This window comes from Sminthopsis crassicaudata, chromosome 2 (assembly GCF_048593235.1).
Source record: "Sminthopsis crassicaudata isolate SCR6 chromosome 2, ASM4859323v1, whole genome shotgun sequence".
NCBI classification, from domain to species: Eukaryota; Metazoa; Chordata; class Mammalia; order Dasyuromorphia; family Dasyuridae; genus Sminthopsis; species Sminthopsis crassicaudata.
The window spans coordinates 541,764,193-541,790,650 of NC_133618.1; the positions used below are offsets into that span (position 1 = coordinate 541,764,193).

A 26,458-nucleotide genomic window follows, 5' to 3' on the forward strand; every position below is an offset into this window, starting at 1 on the left:
AAAGGGATAAAATTTGAGCAGAAAGAAACTAATTAGCAGTTTGGGGAGGATTCCATAAGTCTTGAATAAAGCTTATCTAATTTGAGTAAGATTTGTTCAACTGGAAACTTTTACAGTCTTGAATTAAGACAAAAATCTTGGCATACAAATCTTATCCCAAGAAATAACTTGTGAATACATTCTTATTCCACAATTCACTTTTGTTCTCATGGTTTCTCCTATTACCCATAAAAAAGACCTTGTTCCCAAGTAATCTTATTTCTCCATCCAGTCACAAATTAGAGTCTTACTTCTACTGTGAACAAAGACAGATCTTCTTCTTGCTTATTGCATCCTTCCTCTCTTTTGTGTTTTTCTGTCCTTTAAGGTTTTTTTCATATAGCCATATTTCCTAAAGTATCTTTCTTCCTCCTCCCTCTCCCAGAGGGCCATTCCACATAACAATTCATATTTTTGAAGATTAAAAAAAATTAAAAACAGAGGGAAAAACATAACCATAACTAATCAATACATCAAAAATGTATGAAAATATGTGCATTTTGCCATACTATCGACTCTTGAACCTCTGCAATGGAGTATGATGGTGAGAGTTGAGGTTCATCTCTCTTCTTTTGAGACAGATTTGTTCTTTTTTGCTAATGATTTTTTTGTTGGCATTCTTTCCATAAAATAATTTACATTGTTATAGTCATGGTGTATAATGTTTCCTTGGCTCAGCTTACTTTGCTTTGCATCAGTTCATATAGATCTTTCCATGCTTATTTGTATTCATCACACACATTTCAGTCCAAAAATATTTCATTACATTCAAGTACCAATTTGTTTAGCCATTTTCCAACTGATGAGCAGCTACCTTGTTTTTAATTTTTTACTATCACAAAAAGTGCTGCTATAAATATTTTGTTGTATATAGTGATTTACTTTTTACTAGGGGCTTCTTGGGGAAGAAGCCTAATACCAAAATCTCTAAATAAGGGTGGATGTCTTATTTACATTGGTCCAAACTGCTTCCCAAAATGATTGTAGTGATTCATAGTTCTACTGATAATATACTAGAATGCATATCTTCTTACAACATCTTCCAACAATGACCATTTTCATCTCTCATCAAATTTGCCAATTTTCAGATTGTGAAATATAATCTCAGGGATTTTAATTTGTATTTCTCTTATTATGAGAGATTTGAAACATTCTTTTATGTGATTGTTAACAATTTGCATTTCTTTTGAAAGCTGTTTCTTCAAATCCTTTGACCACTTACTCTTTGGGGAATGGCTTTTGCCCTTATATACTTACACATATTTGTGTGTGTGTGTGTGTGTGTGTATGTGTGTATTTTAGATCTGAGCTCTTAAACTATGGTTTATGACTCCATATAGGGTATTGTAAATGAACATGGGGGTCATGAAATTTATGCTTTATTATCAGTAAATGTTTGATTTCTATACTATATGGATATACTAAGAGTTGCATAAAAATTTCTTGGTTGAAAAGGAGTAGAAAAAGTTTAAGAAGCTCTGTTTTAGACAAACAAAAACAAAGACAAAACTTTACAAGAAAAATTTTTATCATTGTATTTAGATTTTTTTTTCTCATTTGCTCTTTTAAAATGTAACCATAAATATGTCGATTTTAATGCTACAATTTTTGTAGACATTCAAAAAATGTTGATTAATATGAACATATTTTCCTTTTGGCAGAGAAAAAAGAATGTATTAATTTCCTATTCCATTCATATTAAAACATTTTAGTAGTATGAAGGAATCACAAGAATATGTTTCTCCTTCACTTTAATCAAATGGGATAAATATTTCTGAAAGTACTGCCCAAACTATTATTTGATACTGTCATTTGAGATTAGGGTATGTATAATGTTTTTGGTTTTCTGTTATTAATAAAGTTTCTGTGTCTCTGCTGTGAATACCAAATAAGATCAAAGGTGGTCTTCTCCAGGCTTGAAAGTTCTCAAGAACTATACTCTTCTCCACAAACAAGACCAGAGTCATCTATTTTATTTTTGTGGTATTAGTAATTGTGCCATTGGGTTCTGCTTGTTCTGTTCTTTTCAGTTGTAAAAACTGGCTGAATTAGATCCAAAATAGAATGAAATGTAAACATTCTGCCTTCCTCAGCAAAGAACAAGCTGTTCTGTTATTTACACTGGGAAAGGAAGACACCCACGTTCCAGAGAAAGAAATGTGTAAAACAGACTTCTGAGGGCCTAGTCAGTCTGGAAAACAGATGTAGACCCGCTAGTCCCTAGTACAATGCAAAGGAAAGATGAAATTTTTAGTCAAAGGCATCTCCAGATACCAGAAATCTACAGGACTGAGGGTAATCATGACAGGCATTAACTTGGGAAGGAAATCATAACTATTATGTTTTATTCTTGTCTTATGACCAATCAAACAAAAACTGATCACTCACTTTCTGGGAGCGTGCATTCTGCTGCAGCAGAATGGAAAAAGAAATACAATGAATTATGAATTAAGAACTAAGCTCTAGTACCAGTTCTTTCACTTATTAGCAGTGTCATCTGGTCTGTGTAATTCCTTTTCTGCATCTCTGCTTTTTCAACTGTCAAATGAGGGTAATAAAAACCTGCCTAAAACAATTCCCAAGGACTCTTGCAAGAATGGAATCCAGGGCATCATTAATAAAATACGACCAAAAGATAATTCCAATATTAGGGTAAAGAAAGTTATAACAAATATCAATTTTTCACAAGGTCTACTAGAAATCAGATAAAACAACAATATCAAGGAAAGTCTGTAGGCAAGTCACCTAATCCAAGCCCCGTAAAATTAAGGCATTAAAGTAAATGACCTTTTACAATCATTCCAGTTCTGAATTCTATGATCATAATGGTCTTATCCTATAATATCTCCCCCAAATCACAGGGTTTTGTTTTTTTCAAAGAAAAGATATTCCAGAGCTGAACATTTTTTCCTTTTCATTAAAGCAAAAAATAGAAAAATGCACAAAATTGGGTCAATTTCCCAAGGGGAAAAAAAAAACAACCTGAAAGCTGAAATGAAAAGAGCAAGTACATAGGGTACTGCATTATGTGCTACAAAAGTAAAATCAATAAAAAATAATCGTTGATCAGTAGAAGAGGTTAAGTTCACAAGACACAATAGTCAATGACTATAGTAATCTAATGTTTGACAAACCCAAACACTCCAGCTTTTAAAATAAGAACTGGCTATTTGACAAAAATTGCTGGGAAAACTAGAAATTATTGGAAAAAATTGGGCCCACATTGACCCACACCTAACACCCTATACCAATTTGGACATATAGAGTGATATTATAAGCAAATTAGAAGAACAAAGGATATAGTCTACCTCTCAGATCTGTGGAGAAGGAAGGAATTTGTGACCAAAGAAGAACTAGAGTACATTATTGAATATAACATGGATAATTTTGATTATATTAAATTAAAAAGATTTTGTACAAACAAAACCAACAAAGATGAGATTAGAAGGGAAGCATCAAAATGGGAAAATTTTTTATATTCAAGGGTTTCGATAAAGGCTTCATTTCTAAAATATATACAGAACTGACATAAATTTATAAGAATTCAAGCCATTCTCCAATTGACAAATGGTCAAAGGATATGAACAGATAATTTTCAGATGAAGAAATTAAAACCATTTCTAGTCATTTGAAAAGGTATTCTAAATCATCATTGATCTGAGAAACACAAAGTAAGACAACTCTGAAGTACCACCTCAGATTGGCTAAATGACAGAAAAAAATAATGACAAATGTTGGAGGGGATGTGGGAAAACTGGGACACTAATACATTGTTGGTAGAGTTGTGAACTGATCCAATCATTCTGAACAGCAATTTAGAACTATGCCCCAAGGGCTATCAAATTGTGCATACCCTTTGACCCAGCAGTGTTTCTACTGAGCTTATATCCCAAAGAGATCTTAAAGGAGGGAAAGGGACCCATATGTGCAAAAATGTTTGTGGCAACCCTTTTCGTACTGGCTTGAAACTGGAAATTGAATGGATGCCCATCAACTGGAGAATGGCTGGATAAACTATGGTATATGAATGTTATGGAATACTATTGTTCTATAAGAAATTATCAGCAGGATAATTTCAGAGAGGCCTAGAGAGAGTTACATGAACTGATGCTAAATGAAATGAGCAGAACCAGAAGATTATTATGCATGGCAGCAAGATTATGCAATAATTAATTCTATGGACGTGGCTCTCTTCAACAATGAGATGATTCAAACTAGTTCCAATTGTTCATTGATGAAGAAAGCCATCCAGAGAGGACTATGGGAACTGAGTGTGGATCACAGCATAGCATTTTCACTCTTTTTTGTGGTTGTTTGCCTGCATTTTGTTTTCTTATTTTTTTCCCTTTTTAATCTGATTTTTCTTGTACAGAATGATAATTGTGGAAATATCTATAGAAGAACTGCACATGTTTATAATATATTGGATTATTTGCTGTCTAGGGGAGGACATAAGGGTAAAGGAGAGATAAAATTTGGAACATAAAGCTTTGCAAGGGTGAATGTTAAAAACTATGCACATGTTTTGAAAATAAAAAGCTTTTTTTTTTAAAGAGATGCCTTTTATTCATTCATTTATTATTTTTATTAAAGCTTTTTATATTCAAAACATATGCAAGGATAATTTTACACCACTGATCCCTGCAAAACCTTGTGTTCCAATATCCCAATCCCTCCCCTAGGTAGCAAGTAATTTAACACTATATGTTAAATATGATGAAAATATATGTAAATCCAACATAGGCATACATATTTATATAATTATCTTTCTGAATAAGAAAAATCAGATCATATGCCAAAATGTTTATGGCAGCTCTTTTTGTAGTGGCTAGAAACTAGAAGCTGAATGGATGTCCATCAATTGGAGAATGGTTGGATAAATTATGGTATATGAAGGTTATGGAATATTATTGCTCTGTAAGAAATGATCAGCAGGAGGAATACAGAGAGGCTTGGAGAGAATTACATGAACTGATGCTGAGTGAAATGAACAGAACCAGAAGATCGCTGTACACTTCAATGCTGTATGAAGATGTATTCTGATGGAAGTAGATATCTTCAACATAAAGAAGATCCAATTCACTTCCAGTTGATCAATGATGGACAGAAACAACTACACCCAGAGAAGGAACACTGGGAAGTGAATGTAAATTGTTAGCACTACTGTCTATCTACCCTTTGGAATCTAATACTTAACTGCAACAAGAAAATTGGATTTACACACATATATTGTATCTAGGTTATACTGTAACACATGTAAAATGTATGGAACTGCCTGTCATCTAGGGGAGGGAGTAGAGGGAGGGAGGGGAAAATTTGGAAAAATGAATAAAAGGGATAATGTTATAAAAAAAATTATTCATGCATATATACTGTCAAAAAATTATAATTATAAAAATTTTTTTAAATAAACTTAAAAAAAAAAGAAAAGAAAAATCAGATCAAAAAAGAAAAAAAATGAGAAAAAAAAATTTAAACAACAACAAAAGTAGTGAAAATGCTATATTGTAATCCACACTCAGTTCCCACAGTCCTCTCTTGTGTAGATGGCTCTCTTCATCACAAGATTATCAGAACTGGCCTGGATCATCTCATTGTTGAAAAGAACCACAACTATCAGAATTGATCATCGTATAATCTTGTTGTTGTGTACAATGATCTCCTGGTTCTTCTCATTTCACTCAGCATTAGTTCATGTAAGTCTCTCCAGGCCTCTCTGAAATCATCCTCCTGATCGTTTCTTATAGAAAAATTATATTCTATAACATTCATATACCATAACATGTTTACCCGTTCTCCAATTGATGGGCATCCACTCAGTTTCTAGTTTCTTGCCACTACAAAAAGGGCTGCCACACATAGAAAATAAAAAGCTTTAATAAATTTTAAAATAAAATAAAAAAGCAAAGCCAAGAAAATAAGATTTTTATGCCAGGATGGAAAGCAGTTGTATTCCACATCCTTTCCTTGACAGAATTTGCCTCTGTGTGTCTCAATATTTCTGCCTGAAAAATGCCAAGAGTGGCGCCTAGAAATCATCCATTGTATTTAATATAATCATGACAGGAATTGCAGCACCTTCAAAAAATTATGTGGCAAACACTACCAGGATTCATGAATGGTCTAACAGTAGAAAGTTAGCTCTCAACCAAGCTCAGCACTATAACTACTTTCTTCTGGATATCACCTTACCTTTTAATGCCCCTGATAAGCAGAGAGGCCCAGGGCTGGTGCATGCTAAGGCACCAGCCATCATCAGAAATTTCCTGAAATTCTCGATCCTGAATTCGAAGACGACTCCTCTCTGAGCTGAGTTCCAAATTAGAACCTGCTGAGAGAAGAGACTTCCTCTGTGGGGCTGAGTTTGTCTGGTCTACCCACTATTTAAAAAAAAAAAAAAAAAAAAAAGTGAAAGTGTAAGGTTTAATATAGTAATCAGAGGTATAGCAGCTTTTAATGATTTTTACAAAGGACAAAAAGTTAATAAAAAACTAGATACATACCATGGAAATTCCCAACAAAGTCTCAACTTTAGTAAAAAAAAGGGATCATACTGGGAACAGTTATCTAGAAATTTCTATCTATTTTTGCCTAATGAGGATAGATGGAAATGGATACATCCAATGAAAGGGTAAGAGTCTGATATAAAAGCTCATCATTCCCTTTTCATTTTTAAGAGCAGCATATTTTATGCAAGTGTCTGTATCAGTAGCTATTATATGAGTTAATGCAATCCTCTCAGAAAGTAATATGGCAATGCAAATCTGATTACACCTTTTGATCCAATGATGGCACAAGTAGAAGAATGGATGAATAAACAGTGGTATAATTAAGATGATATAATATTATATAATTAGAAATGACAAATATTAAGAAAACAGTCAAAATTCAAGGAAAAATACAAAGAATTCAGAAAGACAAATTTTAAAAAAATAATTTTATAAAATTGTTAATAGTTTTGAGTTTATAGCTTTATGTATAATTTAAAATTTTTGGTTGTCTGAATGCTTACATTTGTTAATGGTTATTAAGTTCAGAATTTTTAAAGTATTTCTCAAAAAATTCCTGCCCTGCCTTTAAAGAATAATTGTACATCTGTATGAGGATCAGGATTGCTAGAACCATTTCCATTTCCTATGTATCAAAACAATGAGACTGTTGGATTCTGAGCAATTTCCCCAAAAAGCTAAACCATCTAAATAAAGATTCAATATTCTGGTCCACATGTCTCTCTTCCCATACAAAATAGTAGAGCCAAACACTTACATTACATATACATGCTAAAAACAGAAAAAAACACAGCAGTTTAACTATCTTGTCTCATAGGTAACAAGTTACTTTAAAATTATCTCCCCTTGCACTGCCAGACATGTGCTGAGGCCAACAGTAAGTCTAAATAGAAAATACATCTTGAATTCACTGATAGAGCAAAGTAAGGGGATTCATTCTACCAGTGTAAGTTAGTGCCTTTCTTCTCTACATCTTAAGATCTGAGACACTGAGAAGTTACATGATTAGCCCAAAGTGATGCAATCAATATCTGTCAGTGGTAATATAGTATTTTTGATTTCCAAGTCAGCTCTCTATTGATCAAGCAATCAATAAGCATTTAATATGCCCTTCCTATGTGCCAGGAATTGTGCTAGTCACAGAGGATACGAGCACAAAAAATAAAATAATCGCTGCACTCAAGGAGTTAACATTCTAATGAAGGAGACATCAAGTACATATAAAAGTACATATAAAAATATATAACTCATATATATAAAGTGAATAAATACAAATATATATAAAGATTTTAAAGTAAGCCAAGCTAACATAATAAAAATGACAATTCTATCTAAATTAATCTACTTATTCAGTGCCATTTAACAGTCAAACTGCCAAGAAATTACTTTATACAGCTAGAAAAAACAATAAAAAATTCAAGAATTTCAAGAGAATTAATGAAAAAAAGGCAAAGGAAGATGACCTAGCTATATTACCTAAAACTACATTATAAAGCAGTAATCATCAAAAACATTTGATGATACTGATTAAGAAATAGAATAATGGATCAGTAGAATAGGTTAGATTGACAAGACACAATAGTCAATAACTATAGTCATGTACTTTCTGATAAACCCAAAGACTCCATCTAGCTTCTAGTTTAAGAACTATCTGACAAAAATTACTGGGAAAACTGAAAAATAGTATGGCAGAAATAAGGCATTGACCAACATCTAACATCCTACACCAAGATAAGGTCGAAATGGCTTTATGATTAAAACATAAAGGGTGATACTATAAACAAATTAGGAAAATGAGGAATAGTCTAACTTTTAGATGTAGGAGAAGAGAAGAATTTATGGCCAAAGAAGAATTAGAAAACGTTATGAAATGCAAAATGTATCGGTTTTACTACATTAAATTAAAAAGGTTTTGTATAAACAAAACCAATAGAGTCAAAATTAGAAGAGAAGCAGAAAGCTAAGAAAAAAATTTTATAGTCACTGTTTCTGATAAAGGCCTCATTTCTAAAATATATGGAGAATTGATTTAAATTTATAAGAAAACAAGCCATTCCCCAAATGATAAATGGCCCAAGAATATGTACAAACAATTTTCAATGAAGAAATTAACATCATTTCTAGTCATATGAAAAAGTACTCTAAGTCACTTATTAATTAGAAAAATACAAATTAAGACAACTTTGAGGTACCACTTCACAACTCTCAGATTGGATAAGATGGCAGGAAATGACAATGATGAATGTTAGAGGGGATATAGGAAAACTGAGACACTAACATATTGTTGCTGGAGTTGTGAAATAATCTAATCATTCTGTGTGAAATGATCTAGCCATTCTAGAGAGCCATTTGGAATTATGCCCATACAGCTATCAAACTGTGCAAACCCTTTTATCCATTTCTACTGGGCCTCATAATTAAAGGGAAAAAGGACCCCCATGTGCAAAAATGTTTATAGCAACCCTATTTATAGTGACAAGGAAATGAAAATTGAGTGAGATGCCCATCAACTGAGGAATAATTGAATAAGTTATGGTATATTAATATAATGGAATATTATTGTTCTATGAGAAATGATGAGCAGGCTGATTTCAGAAAAGCCTGAAAGACTATGAATTGATACTAAATGAAGTGAGCAGAACCAAGAAAACAAAGTACGCAGTAATAAGAATATGTGATAATGAACAACTATGATGGATTTGGCTCTTTTCAACAATGAGGTGATTCGAGGCAGTTCCAACAACCTTGTGATGGAAAGTGCCATTCACTTCCACAGAGAGAAATACAGAGACTGCAGGTAGAACAAAGCATAATATTTTCACCTTTTTGTTGTTTGTTTGCTTGTTTTTTTTTTTTCTTTCTCATGTTTTTTTCCCCTTTTGATCTATATTTTTTTTTCCACAGCATGCTGAATATGGAAATATGTATAGAAGAACTGCACATGTTTAATCTATAATGAATCGCTTGCTGTTTCAAGGAGGGAGGAAAAGGGAGAAGAGAGAAAAATTTGGAAAACAAGATTTTAGAAAGTAGAATATTGAAAACTACCTTTGCATGTATTTGGAAAAATAAAATGCTATTAAATTTTTTAAAAATAAAAGAAAATATTTATGCTGATAACTTTAAAAAAATATTTAGACAAAAGATGATTTAGGAAAAAGGGTAGCGTAGCAGTTGGAGGAATTCAGGAAGAATTTCATACAGAAATATCAAAGATATACAAAATGCAGTAATTCATATTTCTACTGAGAGAAATATATTCCACCTCTTCTCAGAGAAACTGAGATGAGGATATAATAGAGATAAAGAACCACAAGACAAGCCCAGAGGAGATGGACAAGAGAAGAAAGTCATATACAAACAATGACAGTAACACACATGATATCAAAAGTATAAAGAGACATTTGAGCCCAACCCTTGCTCATTAGCAACCAAATGAAACATGTACTCACCAAGGGTGCAGGCTGGAATAGACGTGGATTCACTAGAACTCCCAAAGGCTCTTCAGATGATCCTTCTAGTTTTGTTAGGGATTTACTCAAGGCTCCTGAATTGATAGCCTGTATTGTCTCATCTAATCTGTAATAACAAACCAAAAGAGTGAAGTCATTACAAACTGTAGCTGATAGCCATAGTTCTTCAATTCTACTCTCAGACTCTCCCACTAATTTAGTCATGAACTATCATTTATAACCTTTCAACAGTGAAATCTAGAACCTTTTATCTTCTTTTCTTCCAGTTTTCAACTAATATCTCCACAGTCCCTAGTTAACATCAGTTATGTAAAAATCTAGGGAGTTTTGTTTTTTTTTAAAGGGCATTCCACAAATATTCATTTGAATGGGTAGAAGGGTAATTATTTTCAAAAGTAAAATGAGTATCTGGATTCCAAAGAATATGCCATTCTAAGCAAATTGGTTTATTTGTGCCAAAAATGCCTCATGCTTTTTCACTCAACTCCCCCTTCTGAGAAAAATCATCCCACTACTTCAGATATTTGCATCCAAAACTCAATGACCTTAAATCCCATTTTCTCTATGAAGCCTTTCCAGATATTCTCAGCCCGCAACTATTTTTAACATGATATTTACACTTTGTATTATTAAATTCTATATTTATATCTATATCTACATATAGATGTATGTAGCCATACATACATTTGTAGTCATCTATATAAATCTTTTATATATATGAAAATATGATTGAAAAGTAATGACCAAATATTATATGTATATGTGCACTAATACACACATATGTATATATGTATATACATATAAAGATGTGATTATAAAATAATGCAAATGCAGAAGAGTATGGCTTGTACAACTATTCTTATTGTTTTATCATCAAGTAATTTAGACTCTTATCTTTCCAAATAGTCTAGGAAAAAAAACCACAATCTTCTTTGTATTCCAGTAAGTGTTTAAAAGCATGTCCTAACTATCAAAAAGCTTTCGGCTATAAGACATGACTCATCAAGTTGCTCATCTCTCTCAAACCTTTCTTTGAGCTGTCCACTCACTTATTGTGGTACTCTGTTAAGGGGTTTTGCTCTTCTAGAATCTGCCTTCCTGCAAAGTCAATGGTAATCTTCTTAGAGAGACGGGAGGCATGGCGCAGCTCTCGGAGTTCTTGCTCCTTCTTCTGCAGAGCTTCCCGCTCTACCTTAGATAACCATTGGTTGGAATCTGTGGCAAAGTAGTCGGATTCATCATCAATGACTTGGGTCCTTCGAACACTAAGGCAAGAGAGAGAGAACACATGGCATCAGGAGCATCTGTTATTAAAAATGAAATGATTTTCTGGGAACTGTGCAAAATAACTCATTTATTACTATTACTCATGATACATTATGTGTGGTTGCCTAAAATTCTAAAACAAAAACAAAAGTCAGACCCTGCTATAAAGTATTGGTATCAGAAATTTTTGAAGTTAGAAAGGATTTCATGGAACATTTACTCTAACCCTTACATTTTATGGATGAAGAAACTTGAGATCTAAAGAGGTAAAGTGACTTGGCTGATGTCATAGAATTAGCTACAGTAGAATTATGACTTAATTATATATACATGAACTTACCAGAAATAACATCACTATAAAACTGGAAGCCTGAAAAATTTAAATCTTTAAAGCAGTACTACCCAAACTGAGTGTGTTATTTTATAGAGGAAGGCCCATATTATATTTTCCACTCTCCTCAGATTTAAAATCTATAATTCTAGAAAATCTTTGACACTTAGTTCCTTTGATTTTAACTCATTAGCAATTTCTTAATTTCCCTTTAAAAGTAAAAATTAAAGTCAGCCAGGGCACTTTTCAAGTAAAGTTGCAAAGTACCTTTGTACAGGAGAGTAGGACAGCAATATCAATAGGAAGAAATTTTTCTTGGCCTTTACTTCTCAGAAAATCCATACCTCATACAGTCCTGAGTTATACTGTCAATATATAGGGAATAGTGTTCACTCATTTTATAGTAAAGATGTTTTTCTCAGGAATTTTTAATAAGATTTTTATTTTCAAAATATAGGCAAAGATAGTTTTCAACATTCACCCTTGCAAAACCTTGTGTTCCAAAATTTTTCTCCCTCCCTTCCCTCCACTCCTTCTCCTAGATAGCAAGTAAAATGTTAAACATATATAATTCTTCTATACATATTTCCATAATTATCATGTTGCACAAGAAAAATCAAATCAAAAAGGGGAAAAAAAATGAGAAAAAATAAAAACCAAGCAAACAACAACAAAAAAAGGTGAAAATACTATGTCATGATCCACATTAAGTCCCCATAATTCTCTTTCTTGATGCAGATGGTTCTTTCTATCACAGGTCTATTGGAACTGTCCTGAATCACCTCATTGTTGAAAAGAGCCACATTCAGGTTTTTGTTCTGTTTTGGGTTTTTTTTTTTTTTTTTTTTTTTTTTTTTGAGACAACTGGGATTAAATAACTTGCCCAGGATCAGAAGTGCTAAGTATTAAGTGCGTAGGCTGGATTTGAACTCACATCCTCCTGACTTTAGAGCCAGTGCTCTATCCATTACACCATAATGCTGCCCCTCTTTCACAAATATTTCCAACAGATGACTTTGAATCTTCAGAAGGTCAATGCTGCATTACAAAAAAGATGGCAAGAGACAACTAGGGCAGTTAGGACCAGGAAGAGACCCAAGGAAGAATTTGTTCAGGGAATGGTTCAAGTGGTTCAAGAACAGCTCAATGGACTAAATTAGGAACTTAAATGACGGTAATTTTTTATTCCTTTGTTTAATTTACATATTTTCCCCACTTACATTCAAAACTAGAGAATTCAAAAATCTGTCTCTAAGGAGAATTAATAAGAATTTTCAGTGGGCTAAATAACAGCATAGGAATCAAGAAGCCAATCTTTATACAATTTGATCTTTTTCACTTTGAATAGAGAACAAGATTCCACCAAGGCTTCACAGGGCACTGCTTTTATTCAATATCCCACTTAAGGTCTCACAAAATTTAGCTATTCAGGGCTTCTGTGGAAGTTTAGATGTGAAACAATTTGGGAACTTCTGTTTATTTCACTAGGATGAAATGTAATAAACTCAAAATATCAATATAATCTGCTTCCTTTCTAGAACTGTTATTTGTGAATAATAAAAGACAAAAGTGCAGAAGAGTCTCCTTTACCTAGTTGAAAGCCTATGCTACACAATGAGTCAGAAACAAAACATCAACCATCTATGCCACATATCAAACTCCTCTCTCCATGAAAACTGTTTCATGATTTATAGCCAATCATTTGCCAAGCAATGTTCCATGAGATGTCTTTATCAAAGATAACTAGCATCAGTTTGCTTCTGTTTATTCACCACTATCAGCAGTTGCACCAAAATCATACCTGGTTCTGTCAAACTCCAGCAACTTGTCTTTATGCTTTACAGCCTTCTCCAGACCACCCTTAATCCGAGATTCCTGATGAGGAAGCAAATCCTTGTTGAACAAATCGACCTTACCAGAATTCTCTGTTCCTGTAAGGTTAACAAGGAAGGCAATGGTGTCAATCATCAACACAAACTTAATGACAATCATTCCAGTTCTCCCCACAGTAGGACACCAAGAGATCCTGATCTCCTCTTAATACCCAAATCAGGTTTTATGTATCTTTCTCTTAAAGGCATGAAGATCAAGAAGATATTAAACAGTTTAACAACATGAAAATGCAATGTTTTACTGAGTAACCATTGAATATCATATAATTATGTTAAAATTTTGTTAAATATTTTACTTTTGTTTTTTGAATAAAAAAATAATAACAGAAAGAAGTACTGGTCAGTGTCATAAGAAAATACCATAAATAGTCACTTCCCCAAAGAAGAGCATATGTCTCAATAAGACTAAGATCCAAAAAAGGTATTTGCTCCAATGTAAACCAACATCTTTTTCTTCTCTTTATACTTTAAGCTTGTACAAAGTCTGACCAGCTGTCTCCTCTAAAAGGATTTTTCATCTTTGAGAATGCCGTTGTAATTTGGGTAGAAGCAAACAGGCTAGAAAAGTATAAAGACAATATAGTGTGCTCATAGTGCTGGCCTTGCAAGGTAGCTGTTCAATAAAGTATGTTGAATGAATGAGTAAATGAACAACTTGTGAATCACAAAAATAGCTTAGTTCCATCCTGCACACCTGGATGCATCAAATGGACAATGATATAAGATTCATCCTTCACCAGAGCTATCATAAGATCACTGCAAACCTGCCATGAGCTTCTTCAGAAGCTTCTGGCTCTTGTTTGAATCACGTTGCAGAATGTCCTGTTCTTCTCGAGTACACACCTACAGCATAAGAACAGGGTAACAAAGATTAACAATTTAATTAGCTTTTGATATTTTCCTGATATAACAAGCAACTAGCCTTTAACTACACAGAAGATGGTAATTTAAAAATATATATTCCACAATGTATACCTTCAAATGACTTTTGCCCCTTTAATAACTTGGGAGACTAAATGCTTATATGATATATATGATAATTAATATGATGTGATATATATGATAATTAATGTTTACATTGCTCAAAGCAACTTCCAAACTCCATTTTGAGAACTGTTTTCACAGTATATGAACTATGAAAGAAAATAAATCTCATAGCCACACAGTCACATCTCATTTGAGATAAAAACAGTACTACCCAACTTGATCATCAAACTTACTCAACAGATTTAAGGCTGACTTTTAATTTTAAAGAAATGCTCTGAGCAAAGGCAATAATTCTACAAGTAGGTTCTATCAAGATGGCTTATTTTAAGGAAATCTAACATCAATTTGTTTATATAAGCTTTGTTTTTTTTCTTTAAAAAATTACTTTACCTTATTTAGCACATCCATACTAACTTTGAAAGCTTTTAAAATTGGCTTTTAAATCAATCCTTCAAAGAAACTGGAGAAAGTACTGAAATTTTGCCAGACGAAACCAACAGAATAAACTAACAGGGACTAGTAATAAAAATTTTATAAGTAAAAAATTTATACAGTACTCTAAAATTTAGAAGATATTTTATGTGTTACCTCATTTGAACCTTTCAACAGCTCTGTGATGCTACAGAGTAGCATTCTCATTTTATATAGTTCCTTTTATATATTCAGAGAGTTTAATAATTTGACCATGGTCACATAGGAAGTACCAGAGGCAAGAGTCAGAGCATGATACCTCCTAATTCTAAGTTCAGTTCTTTCTCTATTATACTGTTTGGAGAAAAAAAAAAAAAAAATCATGCTAGATTCTACCAATGAGGGGGAAAAAAAACTACTTTTAAAAAAATCTGAATTGATCAAGCCAAATGAAAAGCTGTGATTATTACAAAAATACTATAATTGTAATAAGGCTGAGAAAAGTTTAGTTAAAAAACAAAATTCTATGTTGAGCTTTTAAAAAGTACAAGGAATCAGGCAAATCTGCTTTATATTAGTTTGCTTCCTGAGCTAGGAGATCCATAGGACTTATCAGTAAACAATACACTTCCCAACAGCTACCTTCTCTGAACACAAAACTCCTGCCAGAAGCCACAGGGTGTTCCTCTACAAAGAGAAATCCATATAAGAAGAGCCTTAATAACATTTCACAAAGAATTTTATTGGTAAACACTACGTTTTTCCAATGAATGACTGAATATAGGTTCATTCTTCAGGAAATAGGGGAAAATAGGAAGAAAGGAAAAGAAAGCTAACTTAACACATGTCCTCCTCAATGATGTCATATGCCACAGCTGCCACCAACCAGCAGGAATGGTAGATCAATAGGCATTGCCCTTTAGTTCCTTGTTAGAGTCTTTGAAGAAAGCCATTAGTTCCACGTTCCTGAGGTCATTCTCACAGAAACAGCTGACAAACATTTCAAATGTGTACTAGTGAACTTCCCAAGAAGACAGTGGCTGTAGTGCTCTTAAGACTACATCATTATGACACCAGTATAACTGCTTCTTTAGAAAGAAAAATGGTTAATATCTTGAGAACTGCAATAAACAATGCTCCACTTCTATTGCTGTAAAGTTCTCCAACTGTAAAAAGAATCTGATGCAGCCTCTGATCATGAATAAGCTCCTGCTTGAAAAATTTACAACTAACCAGCATCAGCATTAGGATAAAAAGCGAGGGGAACTGGGCCAATCAAATCTTTCCTATATTCTAAAACATTTTAGAATTGAATGGACAGAGAAGCAAAGAAGTGCACATAGAAAGAAGGGAGGAGAGACAGATATTCTCTAGGTCAAATTAGCTATAAAAACATACATGTTGCTTAAAGAAACTATAGTTGAAAGGAAATATTTACCAGAGACCCACAGAATAAACAGGGTCCAGAACCTTCTTGTTCACAGACAATTCGTCCACAGATCAGACAGTTGTTGATGAGTTTATGCTTCTGAGCCAGACAATCACAAGGATGTCGTCCTGGAAGGAGGACAGCAAGCCTGTCCTGTCCCTCTGTGGTGTACAAGTTAACAAACTTTGTCTTCTTCTTTGAGGAATTGGTGGCTTCCTGTGCCTGATTTTCAAATAGTAAAAAACAGCTTTTAATATCTAGCCAAAGGCTATTATAGAAGTCAGGCTAAAAAAGAAACCTCTGTCCAGTACACTATTTTGATCCCCACCTCCCATACATTTCTCAGAAATTGAAAATTACTTTCTACCAAAATCAAGAAGAAATAATTATCAAGTAGGTAAGAAAGCTTTTAAAAACCACAGGTTTGGGGAGGGATTAAATCATACAGAAATTAATTAATAAGTGCCCTTCATTGACAATGACATGGACAATAGATTTGTTGATGGATGGTAACCTGAGTCAAAGTTCTAAGCATTACCTCTTCATGCACAGAAGACTTAGATTCTCTTTAACTAACTAAAGAGGTGATCATTGAAAATGAGTTCCTTTAAAAGCAGATGATAATCATGGATATGACAAGCATACAAATTTAAGATAATGATGAACTCTGAAACATCTCTTTCAAATCTGTTGCACAGAGCTCTGTGCAAGGCTCCACTATCATTATGCTGTTATCCTTTTCATTTCTTTTTCTTTTAAGCCAGTTTTGAAATCAAAATCTCAACTTTTAAGGGCCCTTAATGATAAAATCTAAATTCCTTCTGGAATTTGGGAATGTCATTATATCAAAGAAACTCTTTGGGGACTATAATGAGATGTGACACTTCCCACTTTCCAAAGTAGAAAGACAGATTTGGGAAGGTGATTTCCTTCCTATTAAAACATTAGGTGTAAGAATCCTCCAGAAGACAATTGTATTTTCAAGTAGATAAGACTGAAAATAGTGTTTTAAACAAATTAATAGTTACCCATATTCATAATATAAGGAACAATATTTTACAAAGAAGGACAGCAATATACATTAATGATATCTTTACTTCTCAGGGATTTGCAACTTTCCTCCAAACACACTGAAAAGTAAGCTTATATTTTCACATCTATAGGCAAAAATCTATGTTTTTGCCTTCATAAAAAGGTCAAGAAATTCAAGAAATATTTATAAGTAACTACTACATGCTGATCATTGCATTATTACTAGGAACACAAAAACAAAACAAACAAACAAAAAAAAAAACAAAAATAAAAACAAAAACAAAAAAAGGAAAAGAAAATCTCTGTCTGTAAGGAATTTACATTTCATTTCCATATAATCAAATTCTGCTTTGGAGTGGGAGAAAACAGTTTTCTGTGACCTTCTGAATGGAGCAAGTACTCAATTATTTGTTAAACCAGTGAACAAAAGTGAAGCAAGTTGTTTTCATAGCTTGTCTCTATGGATTTTCATATTCCTTTATATGCACTTTATAGACATGATAAGAATCAAGCAAGCATAAATTCCCAGCAAAAAATAGTTTTGTTACCATTAGCATTTCTAAAAGCTATCAAATTATCTATATTCAAACACATTCTTGACCAAGAATCTTCACTACTACCTCCTAATAAACTCTATCTAATTTCTTGTTTATTTTTGGCCTAATTTCTCTTCACATAAATTTAACCCAGGTTTGTTTGTTTTTTTCTACACTTATGTTAAGTACCATGTAATTGTGAATTCTAAAACTAACAAATATAACTATCTCTCATTAACATCCTTTCATATTTCCAAAAAAGGTAACAAAGGTATATTTTTATTAATAAATAAAAAAAAAAACCCTATTCGCTACTATTTGTATTTTAAAAGTCAATTTGAAGGTACAAATATCTTTAACAACTTATTATGGCATCATAGATTTGGAGATGGTAGGGATCTTAGAGGCTATTTTGTCCAACCCTCTCATTTGACAGATGAAGAAATGGAGATCCAGTTAAAGTAAAGTGACTTGCCCAAGATCTCATTGGTGGTTATCAGAGGAAGTACTTTAACCCAAGTTTTTTCATTTCCCTTATTTTCTTTATGCATTTACTCTGTATATATATTTACCCTTTTATACAATTATAGTTAATATAAACAAACACACACAGAGTTTTACTGTTTCTATTTCCTACATTATTTAATACATGTTATTTCCCTATAGTACATTTTGAAAATGCAACTTGAAGATACAAAAGCTTTAAAGAATTTTAAATTTAGTCCAGGAGGAATGATTTCTTAGAGGTTTCTAAAATCATGTGTTATCTCCAAGGCAATTCACTGTCCTTTTTTTCTTTCTTACATTGCTTTTAGACAAATTTGTCTACAGATTACAAAAATACAGACAAAGACAGAAATGTAGTGCTTTTTTAAAAACACTATATGAAATCTATATTCTCTAGCCATCCAACTTCAAGAGCTCAAGCTGATTTGTTCCCTAGGCAGTTCAAAGACTACTTCTGTTAAGAAGGTTTTTTTTGTTTTTTTTTTAATATCAAGTCAAAATTTACCTGTTTGAAACTTTTATGAATTGCTACTAGTTCTGCACTCTAGGACTAATGCAGTATATATCTAAGTATTTTCGTCAGGACAACCCTTTAAATTATGAAGGCAGATATCATGTGTCCTACTGTGTTCTCTTCTGCAGAATAAACATGTCTTATTCCTTTAAACTTATAGCATAGGAGTAACCCATTACCTCACCATATAAGTTGGTTACCCTCTTCAAGATAATAACTAGATTGTCAATGTTCTTCCTAAAATGTGGCAACCAAAAATTAATACATACTCCAACTATGGTGTGAAGACCATCAACTCTGTCCTTTTATATGAACAACATGCCCCTTTAAAAAAAAAGCCCAGACTACATTAGTTTTTTTGATTATCATATCACATTGTTTATTTATACTCAATAATCCATGAAAACTTCCTATTTTTTTTTTAGACAAACTGTTATTTAGCCATACCATCCCCACCTTGTTCTTATGAAGTTGATATTTTTAAAACTCATTTGTAAGACTTCATATTTTTTGCTACTAAATTTCATCTTATTTATATTCAGATCAGCAATTCTATATCTTTTTGGATACCTATTTTGTATTCTACAAATTTATTATAGTGTAACTGCCTATTTATTAAGTATATGAGATCATCTTTGCTTTCATCCAGATAAGTGACAAAAACATTGAACAGCACATCGTAAGGTCAGATACCTGAAATTCTCAACTGGAGAGCTCATGTTAAAGTGACATCAAGCTATTAATTCTTGTGGGTCAATCATTTAACAAATACCAAATTCCTTTATTTGATCATTTAACTCATATTTTCTTATCTTGTTGAGTGGCTTCACAAATGCTTTATTGAAATCTAAATAAACTATATCTAGAACATTCTCCTGATAGCCTAATGATCTTGTCAAAAAAAAAGGAAATGAGATTAGTTTGGAATGACCAAGTATCAATAAAACCATGGTGAACCATAATAATTATTACTTTTTCTAGAGGTTCACAAGAAATGAAGAGATGTCTCTTCAGTGTGTACTGTAAATGAATTTATTAGTAAATGGTAAATAAGTGATATCACTCAGCAGGTGAAGGCAAAATAGGAGAAAGTCAAACAAAAGTTTAAGGAATTACAATAAACTGAAAGATATGAATAGAGTGACATATATGGACCTTAGTTTTCATGGCTCATCTCTAATTAAGTACCCATACCTTAATATCATGGTTGAGTCAGTGCTAATTTGGGGAGAAACAATAAATCATCATTTCAAAATAAAAAGAGACCCCAACTCATTAGTCTAATACCTCTTACTTTATAAATAAAAAACCTGGGCCCAAAAAAAGTTAAATGATTTTCTCAAGGTCATACAGCTAGCAACCTCTTAAAGTCAATTAATAACTAAATATATATTAAACATGTTTTCATAAATATTAATACTACTTTCTTGAAAGCATTTAAAGTTCCTTTCCTACAAGTCTCTCATCCATATAATGATCTTCTCTCAAATCTCTAAATTTGTGCTTCTACATGATGCTCCTTTTAAACATTTATTAAGTGCCCATTTTGTGTCAGATATTCTGCAAGGTGTTGGGGATATAAAAATAAAAGTAAAAACATCTGTCCTAGAGCTAATAATCTAGCAATCATTTTAGTCAGTACAATCAAGTAGCTTTCCCATAGAAAGTTATATATAATTATTGGCAGTTTTCTGTCTTCCCACCCCCCCACCCCCATTAATATATATGGATCTTTTTCATTGAAAAAGTAACATTTTAGAATAGGGCTTCTTTTTTTCTATTTCAAATTTTACTAGCCATTGCCTCTACTTCTCTACACTGTGGAGCTCAGTGTAGATTTCTTACAATTAGCACTCACCTTGGCTAAATCAAGTGGTGTTTTGACTTCCTCTATGGTTGACTCAGGTTCAGCAAATGCGGGAACCTCCTGCTTGTTTCTCCCCTTGCGCCTACCCTTCTTCAATTGGTCAAGTCTCTGGCCATCTGAAATATCTATACAGACAATAGCAAAAATTATTTAGCAACTTTTTATGGACAATGAAGAAGGGGGATAATGGGGGCATAGTATAAAGAGCACTGAATTTGGGAACACTGCAATTGAAGATTAAGGTACTTAAATCCAAATTCTAGCACTTCCCCTTATTACTCATGCAAGTCACCTAACTCCTTCCTCATCTGCAAAAAGACAGGGTTGAACTAGATAGACTTTAAGGTCCCTTCCAGCTCTAAATCTATTATCCTATTATCCTAGAGTATAAGAGAAAATAATGCTCATCTATTTGGGTAAGGAAGTCAAAGCAAACAAAAACCACTTTCTTTTTTGTTTCTTTCAAGACCTTCAAGTCAGTACTAGACTTAAACAATTCATTTTACAATGTATATTTACTGGGGCAGGTAGGTGGTGCAGTGGATAGAGTACCATTCTAGTCCCTGAATCAGGAGAACCCAAGTTCAAATCCAACCTCAGACACTTAGTAGTTTACTAGCTGAGCAAATTATTTAACTTCAATTGTTTCCATTCCATCCCTCTAAAAAAGATATATAAATATATAACAATACCAACTTACAAAATACTCAAAGAAAATACTTCTAGTTATAGATTTATAATTAAAGAGTTTAGTAAAAATTTAATAGATACTATATAATAACAGCTTACACTATTAATCATCATTCACATTTTTTATATTGTAACTAAATGTTTGCTTCTACATCCCATTCACATTTCAAAGGATTAATCATTTACCCTTTACAAGGTGTACATGCTAGTTTTATCCTATGTTTCATATATAATGTAATGTAAGGATAGTCATTTTAAAAGTGTTCTTAAGGGGCAGCTAGGTGGTGCAGTGGATAAAGCACCAGCCTTGAATTCAGGAGGACCAGAGTTCAAATCTGCTCTCAGACACTTAATGCTTCTTAGCTGTGTGACCCTGGGCAAGTCACTTAAGCCCAGCCTCAGAAAAATAAATAAATAAATAAAATAAAGTGTTCTTAAATAAGGGTTCAGGGTTGATTTTTGTTTTGGGTTTTTTTTTTTTTTTAACATATTTCAAATGTGTCATTTATCATAAGTCACTCTAAATATCAAGAGTACATGAAACATATAGCTGTGTGACCTTGGACAAGTCATTTAACCCCAATTGCCCCAGCCAAAAAAAAAATACAAGTACATGTAACAGAATTAGACTAAAATGTAGTTTTGATGCTATTCTTTAGATAAGGAAATGAATCTTTTAAAGACTTGGTGGATGGAAATACAGAGGTGACAAGAATATTCTATCTATACTTAAGAAACCTGTTTCGTAATTATGTTATTTAATCTGTTTCCTGCTCTACCATGCTTTTAACTCACCATCTCTTTTTCTGTATATCTGTAGAGGATCAGAAACTGAGTCTTGATAGTTCTTCTGCCACTTGGTTATAAGATCTTCTATGAACTGGCCTTTCTTGCCCTCATTTCCCTGGAGAAGGTCTGTAACATATTCTCGTATCTCTTCAGGGTCTTCAATTGACATAACATACCTTAAAAATCAAAGAGAACAATCAACAAAACAAGAGTTTGATTTCTAATATGTTGTAATTCTTTTTTTTTTTTTTCCTGAGGCTGGGGTTAAGTGACTTGCCCAGGGTCACACAGTTAGAAAATGTTAAGTGTCTGAGATCAGATTTGAACTCAGGTTCTCTTGACTTCAGGGCTGGTGCTCTACCCACTACACTACCCAGCTGCTCCTGGTTTCTGATATATTAAATACCATATTAATATTTATTTTAATCTATATGCATACCAATTTTTTTTCTTTGGAATCACTGAAAAAAGAAAAACTGGTGGTATTTGTTTTGCTATACTAAAGAAAAATTTCCTATAATTAGAAAGCTGAGATTAGATTTTTCCCTGAGACCAATAAAAACTATATCATCTCTGAATTCACAATTTCCATACTTCATAAAAAAGATAAACAAGTTGGATTGAATGAGTCGCTCACTTTACACTCTTTTAAATCAAGGGTAACAATTTATTAGGCACAAGTAGAACTATCATTAGCATTTTTATCATTTACATGTAGTTATTTTATATAGAATTCCATATTATTTACAAAGTGCTTTCAAGTACATGATCTCATTTGGTCCTCACAACAATCTTGTAAAGTAGTTTATACTTCAATGAATCTCTGATCTCATCAATTTGTAGAATTTAAAATCCTGTGTTACTCTTTTAAGAAAATCTTTAATAAACTTTCTACAGAAGGTCTACCAATATGCTAGAGTATATCTTTTGGGTCTCTTGGCATTAAACAAACACTAGTAGAATACACAGACTATCCATTTTGTTATTTCTCACCCTTAGTTCATGCTTATCCAGTCTCCTTTTCCATAAGCATAAATATAAAGTTTTTTGTTAAAATCTCTTAAACTGGTTTTTGCACAAAATTTATCAGTGGTCATATTCAGCATATACTTCTTTATTGCCAGATGCACAATCTGCAATTTTTATTCTTTGGAGATTTTGGTTAAGTTGTCCATGAATCATATAGCATTGAAAGGAGTAAAATGATGTTAAAAATATGGATTTTTATTTTAAGGAAAAGCTTGAGTCCATTGAAAACATCGTGGAATTTCCCAAAAGCATTTCTTCCTCCAATCCAATTGTGGACCTATCTATCTGCACTATCTGTCTAGGACATATATTCTAATATACCATGTACCCAATTGCATCGCCTGTCAGAATCTGGAAATTTGGTATTCTTTATCTACTCATATTTTTTCCTCAATAACTTTTTTAGGCCAAATTCTTTTAAGTAACTCCATTCAGGAGGTCTTGCAACTAATATATCTTCAAATGAAGACATTTAGCAGATGCTACCACCTATACCACCTCTTTCACTTGGGCTATGAACTACCTCTACTATATCAGCAAATACTTTTGTTGAGCCAAAAACTCCCTGTTTTATGCCATGCTTAATACTAATAAGCAGAAAAATGAACAAAAATACCTGTTGTCATGTCTATCAAGGAGTCTTGTATAATTTTAACACAGATCTATGAGGTAGTGCTAATATTATTATCACCATTTTACAGATAAGGAAACTGAAGTTCACAGAGATTAAACAATTTGTTCAAGGTCACAAAGCTAATGAGTGGCAGATCTTCTGACTTCAAGTCTGGAATACTCCGTGTTTGTTCACTCAACATATATGTATGTGTATGTAAATGTATATATCTCCTTATATATATTTTTAAAATTAAAATCCAGGTTAGCATCTCATCAGGAAGCAGAAAGAAAACGATTTTGAGCAATCTTAAGAATGACGTGGAATATCACAAAAATCAGACAGGAATCCCCTGATAACAAGTGCTCCGTCCCCATCCTTCTGGCTTGTAATGGGCAAGAAGTACAGTGCTCCCTTAGAAGTCTGATCTGCCGCTTTTTAAAATAAGAAACCATTCCTTGATATCAGCATGGATGGTAGTGAGATAGTGGAAGAAGACTGGATTTGGGGAAGTCTGTAGAAGTCTAATCTGCTCCTTTCATACCATCTTCCCAGTACCACAATGGCATGGCAGTCTAGAGACTGATCGCCCCTTTTTAAAATAAAGACACCATTGTAGAAATACGTGTAGAAGAACTGCGCACGCGGAATATGATGGATTACTTGCTCTCTAGGAGAGGGGGTGGAAGGAAGAGAGGGAGAAAAATTGGGAACCGAGGTTTTTCAAGAGTGAATGTTGAATGTATTGGTCAACCTGCCATGGGGGGGGAGGGGAAAAATTGGAACAGAACGTTTGGCAATTGTCAATGTTGTAAAATGACTCGTGCATATATCTTGTAAATAAAAACTATTAAAATATATATTAAAAAGAGTGAATGTTGAACACTATCTTTGCATATATTTTGAAAATAAAAAGCTATTGTTAAAAAAAATTAAATATAAAATAAAATAAGACACACCGGAGTGGCGGTGACCGGTGGAAAGGAGGCTGCTCTGATCTGCCACCTTCTAGCAGGGTGACCTCCAACAAATCCCTTCGGTTTACCTCAGTTATAAAACGGTGACAATACAGTGGGCACCACCTACCTCAGGATGGTTGGGAAGATCCCACAAAGGATGCAAAGCGCTTTGTAACTGTAAGATGACACAAATGCGCGCAGTGTTACAGAGCGCCGAAGACAGCTGTCTACCCTGCTTCTAGGTGTCTCCTCCGGTATTTCAGACCAACTAGCTGTCCTTTAGTCTTTCCTGCTCCTCCCCTAACTTTCTTTTCTAGCGCTTCTAGTCCGTTTGCAGAGAGGACCTGACCTTCCCAACACTCCAAGTGGTCTCCCCTCCACCAAGTTACGTAATTGGGTTTCAAACGCCAAGCCCACCTCCCATCGCACCCCTCGCAAACCGGGGAAAGTCTAAGGGAAGAACGAAGGGGCTTCAAGAAGGGTCCCTGGCTCCATCCCCGCCCTCCCGGATCCTAAAGGACTGAGAAGACAGCGCTCGCCAGGCTCCCATGAGGACCAGCTGTCAGTAACAGCCACGGGGCAAGAGGGGGCTCTGGAGCCCGCGACCACGCCGCCCGGGGCTGAAAGCTTGGGGAGCGGGGGTGGGGGAAGGGCCGAGCGTGACACCCAGGGCCCAGCCCGCCCCAGTCACCCCACGTCTCCCCATAGCCTCCCCTTCCCCCTCCGGGGCCACGTTCTCTCCTTCCCTGCCCGCCCACCACCCGGAGCCTCCTCCCCTCCTGCGCTCAGGACCCGCTCTCACTGCACGACATCTTCGTTGACATCCAGCCGGAAGGTGTCCCGCAGCTGGCGAATGCACCAGTCCACCAGCTGGGCCCCAGACGCCGGGCCGGCCGCCGCCGCCGCCGCCATCTTCCCCGCCCCACCGCCAGCGCAGTGCCAGGTCGAGCCGCGTCCGTGGTCTGCTCCTCAGCGTCCTCCGGCAACAGGAACGCCACCCACCAAAGTTCCGCGGGCCACAAAGGTTCCGCCGCTGGAAAGGCGCCGTCCCGCCGTGCGGCCCAACGGGGGCCCGAGAGAAAGGAGCGGGACAAGGGAGAGGAACCGGGCCGGGCCAAGAAGTCGGATGTCGCGGGAACGCTGGGCTCGGTCCCATGTCGGCTCTGTACCGCGGCCACGAGGCCAGAAATCTGGAGGGGCTTGTACTCCGTCCCCAGTGTCTGGGCCCAAGCGAGGCACTGTGGGCGACGTCTGAGACGCCCCTGTGAACGCGGTCTAGTGAGGAGCCCGGCCGCGTCGGGCTCCGACATTACATACTTCTGTTCCGCCTCCTGGAAAAGAGCGGGGAGAGGAAAAGCCAAGAAACTTTTTCAGTAAAATAACTCAATCCTAGAGAGATGTTATATCACAAACCTTCCTAATGATCTTTTTTCTTCCCCCAATAAAGCAGCATGTGTAAACTCCCGAGAGCAGGGGCTTTTACTACCGTAGTTATGCATAGTGCAGTGCCTGCTCGTGGTGGACCCTCCATCCGTCCTTTTTATTCTTTTATTTATTTTTGTACTGACCTGTGATACTCCTGTGT

The 26,458-nt window shown here is 34.5% G+C and overlaps 1 protein-coding gene across 4 annotated transcripts in view; it reads right to left on the reverse strand.

The window, feature by feature from the left end:
* The window catches only part of TRIP4 (thyroid hormone receptor interactor 4), a 51,355-nt gene extending 25,157 nt beyond the window's left edge, over positions 1 to 26,198 (reverse strand). Inside the window, exons 1-10 of one of the 4 annotated variants that reach the window (XM_074294838.1) lie at positions 25,666 to 26,198; positions 25,001 to 25,048; positions 22,279 to 22,448; positions 20,785 to 20,918; positions 16,347 to 16,559; positions 14,275 to 14,353; positions 13,420 to 13,549; positions 11,071 to 11,286; positions 10,001 to 10,127; positions 6,232 to 6,419 (exon numbers count right to left, since the gene is read on the reverse strand). In XM_074294838.1, coding sequence (XP_074150939.1) covers positions 6,232 to 6,419; positions 10,001 to 10,127; positions 11,071 to 11,286; positions 13,420 to 13,549; positions 14,275 to 14,353; positions 16,347 to 16,559; positions 20,785 to 20,918; positions 22,279 to 22,448; positions 25,001 to 25,048; positions 25,666 to 26,183 — 1,823 coding nt within the window. In that variant the 5' untranslated portion in view covers positions 26,184 to 26,198. Of the gene's footprint in view, positions 1 to 6,231; positions 6,420 to 10,000; positions 10,128 to 11,070; positions 11,287 to 13,419; positions 13,550 to 14,204; positions 14,354 to 16,346; positions 16,560 to 20,784; positions 20,919 to 22,278; positions 22,449 to 25,000; positions 25,049 to 25,665 lie in introns of all 4 variants that reach the window. The other 3 variants (XM_074294839.1, XM_074294840.1, XM_074294841.1) reach the window with 3 other exon arrangements.
* Positions 26,199 to 26,458: the final 260 nt, after the last annotated feature.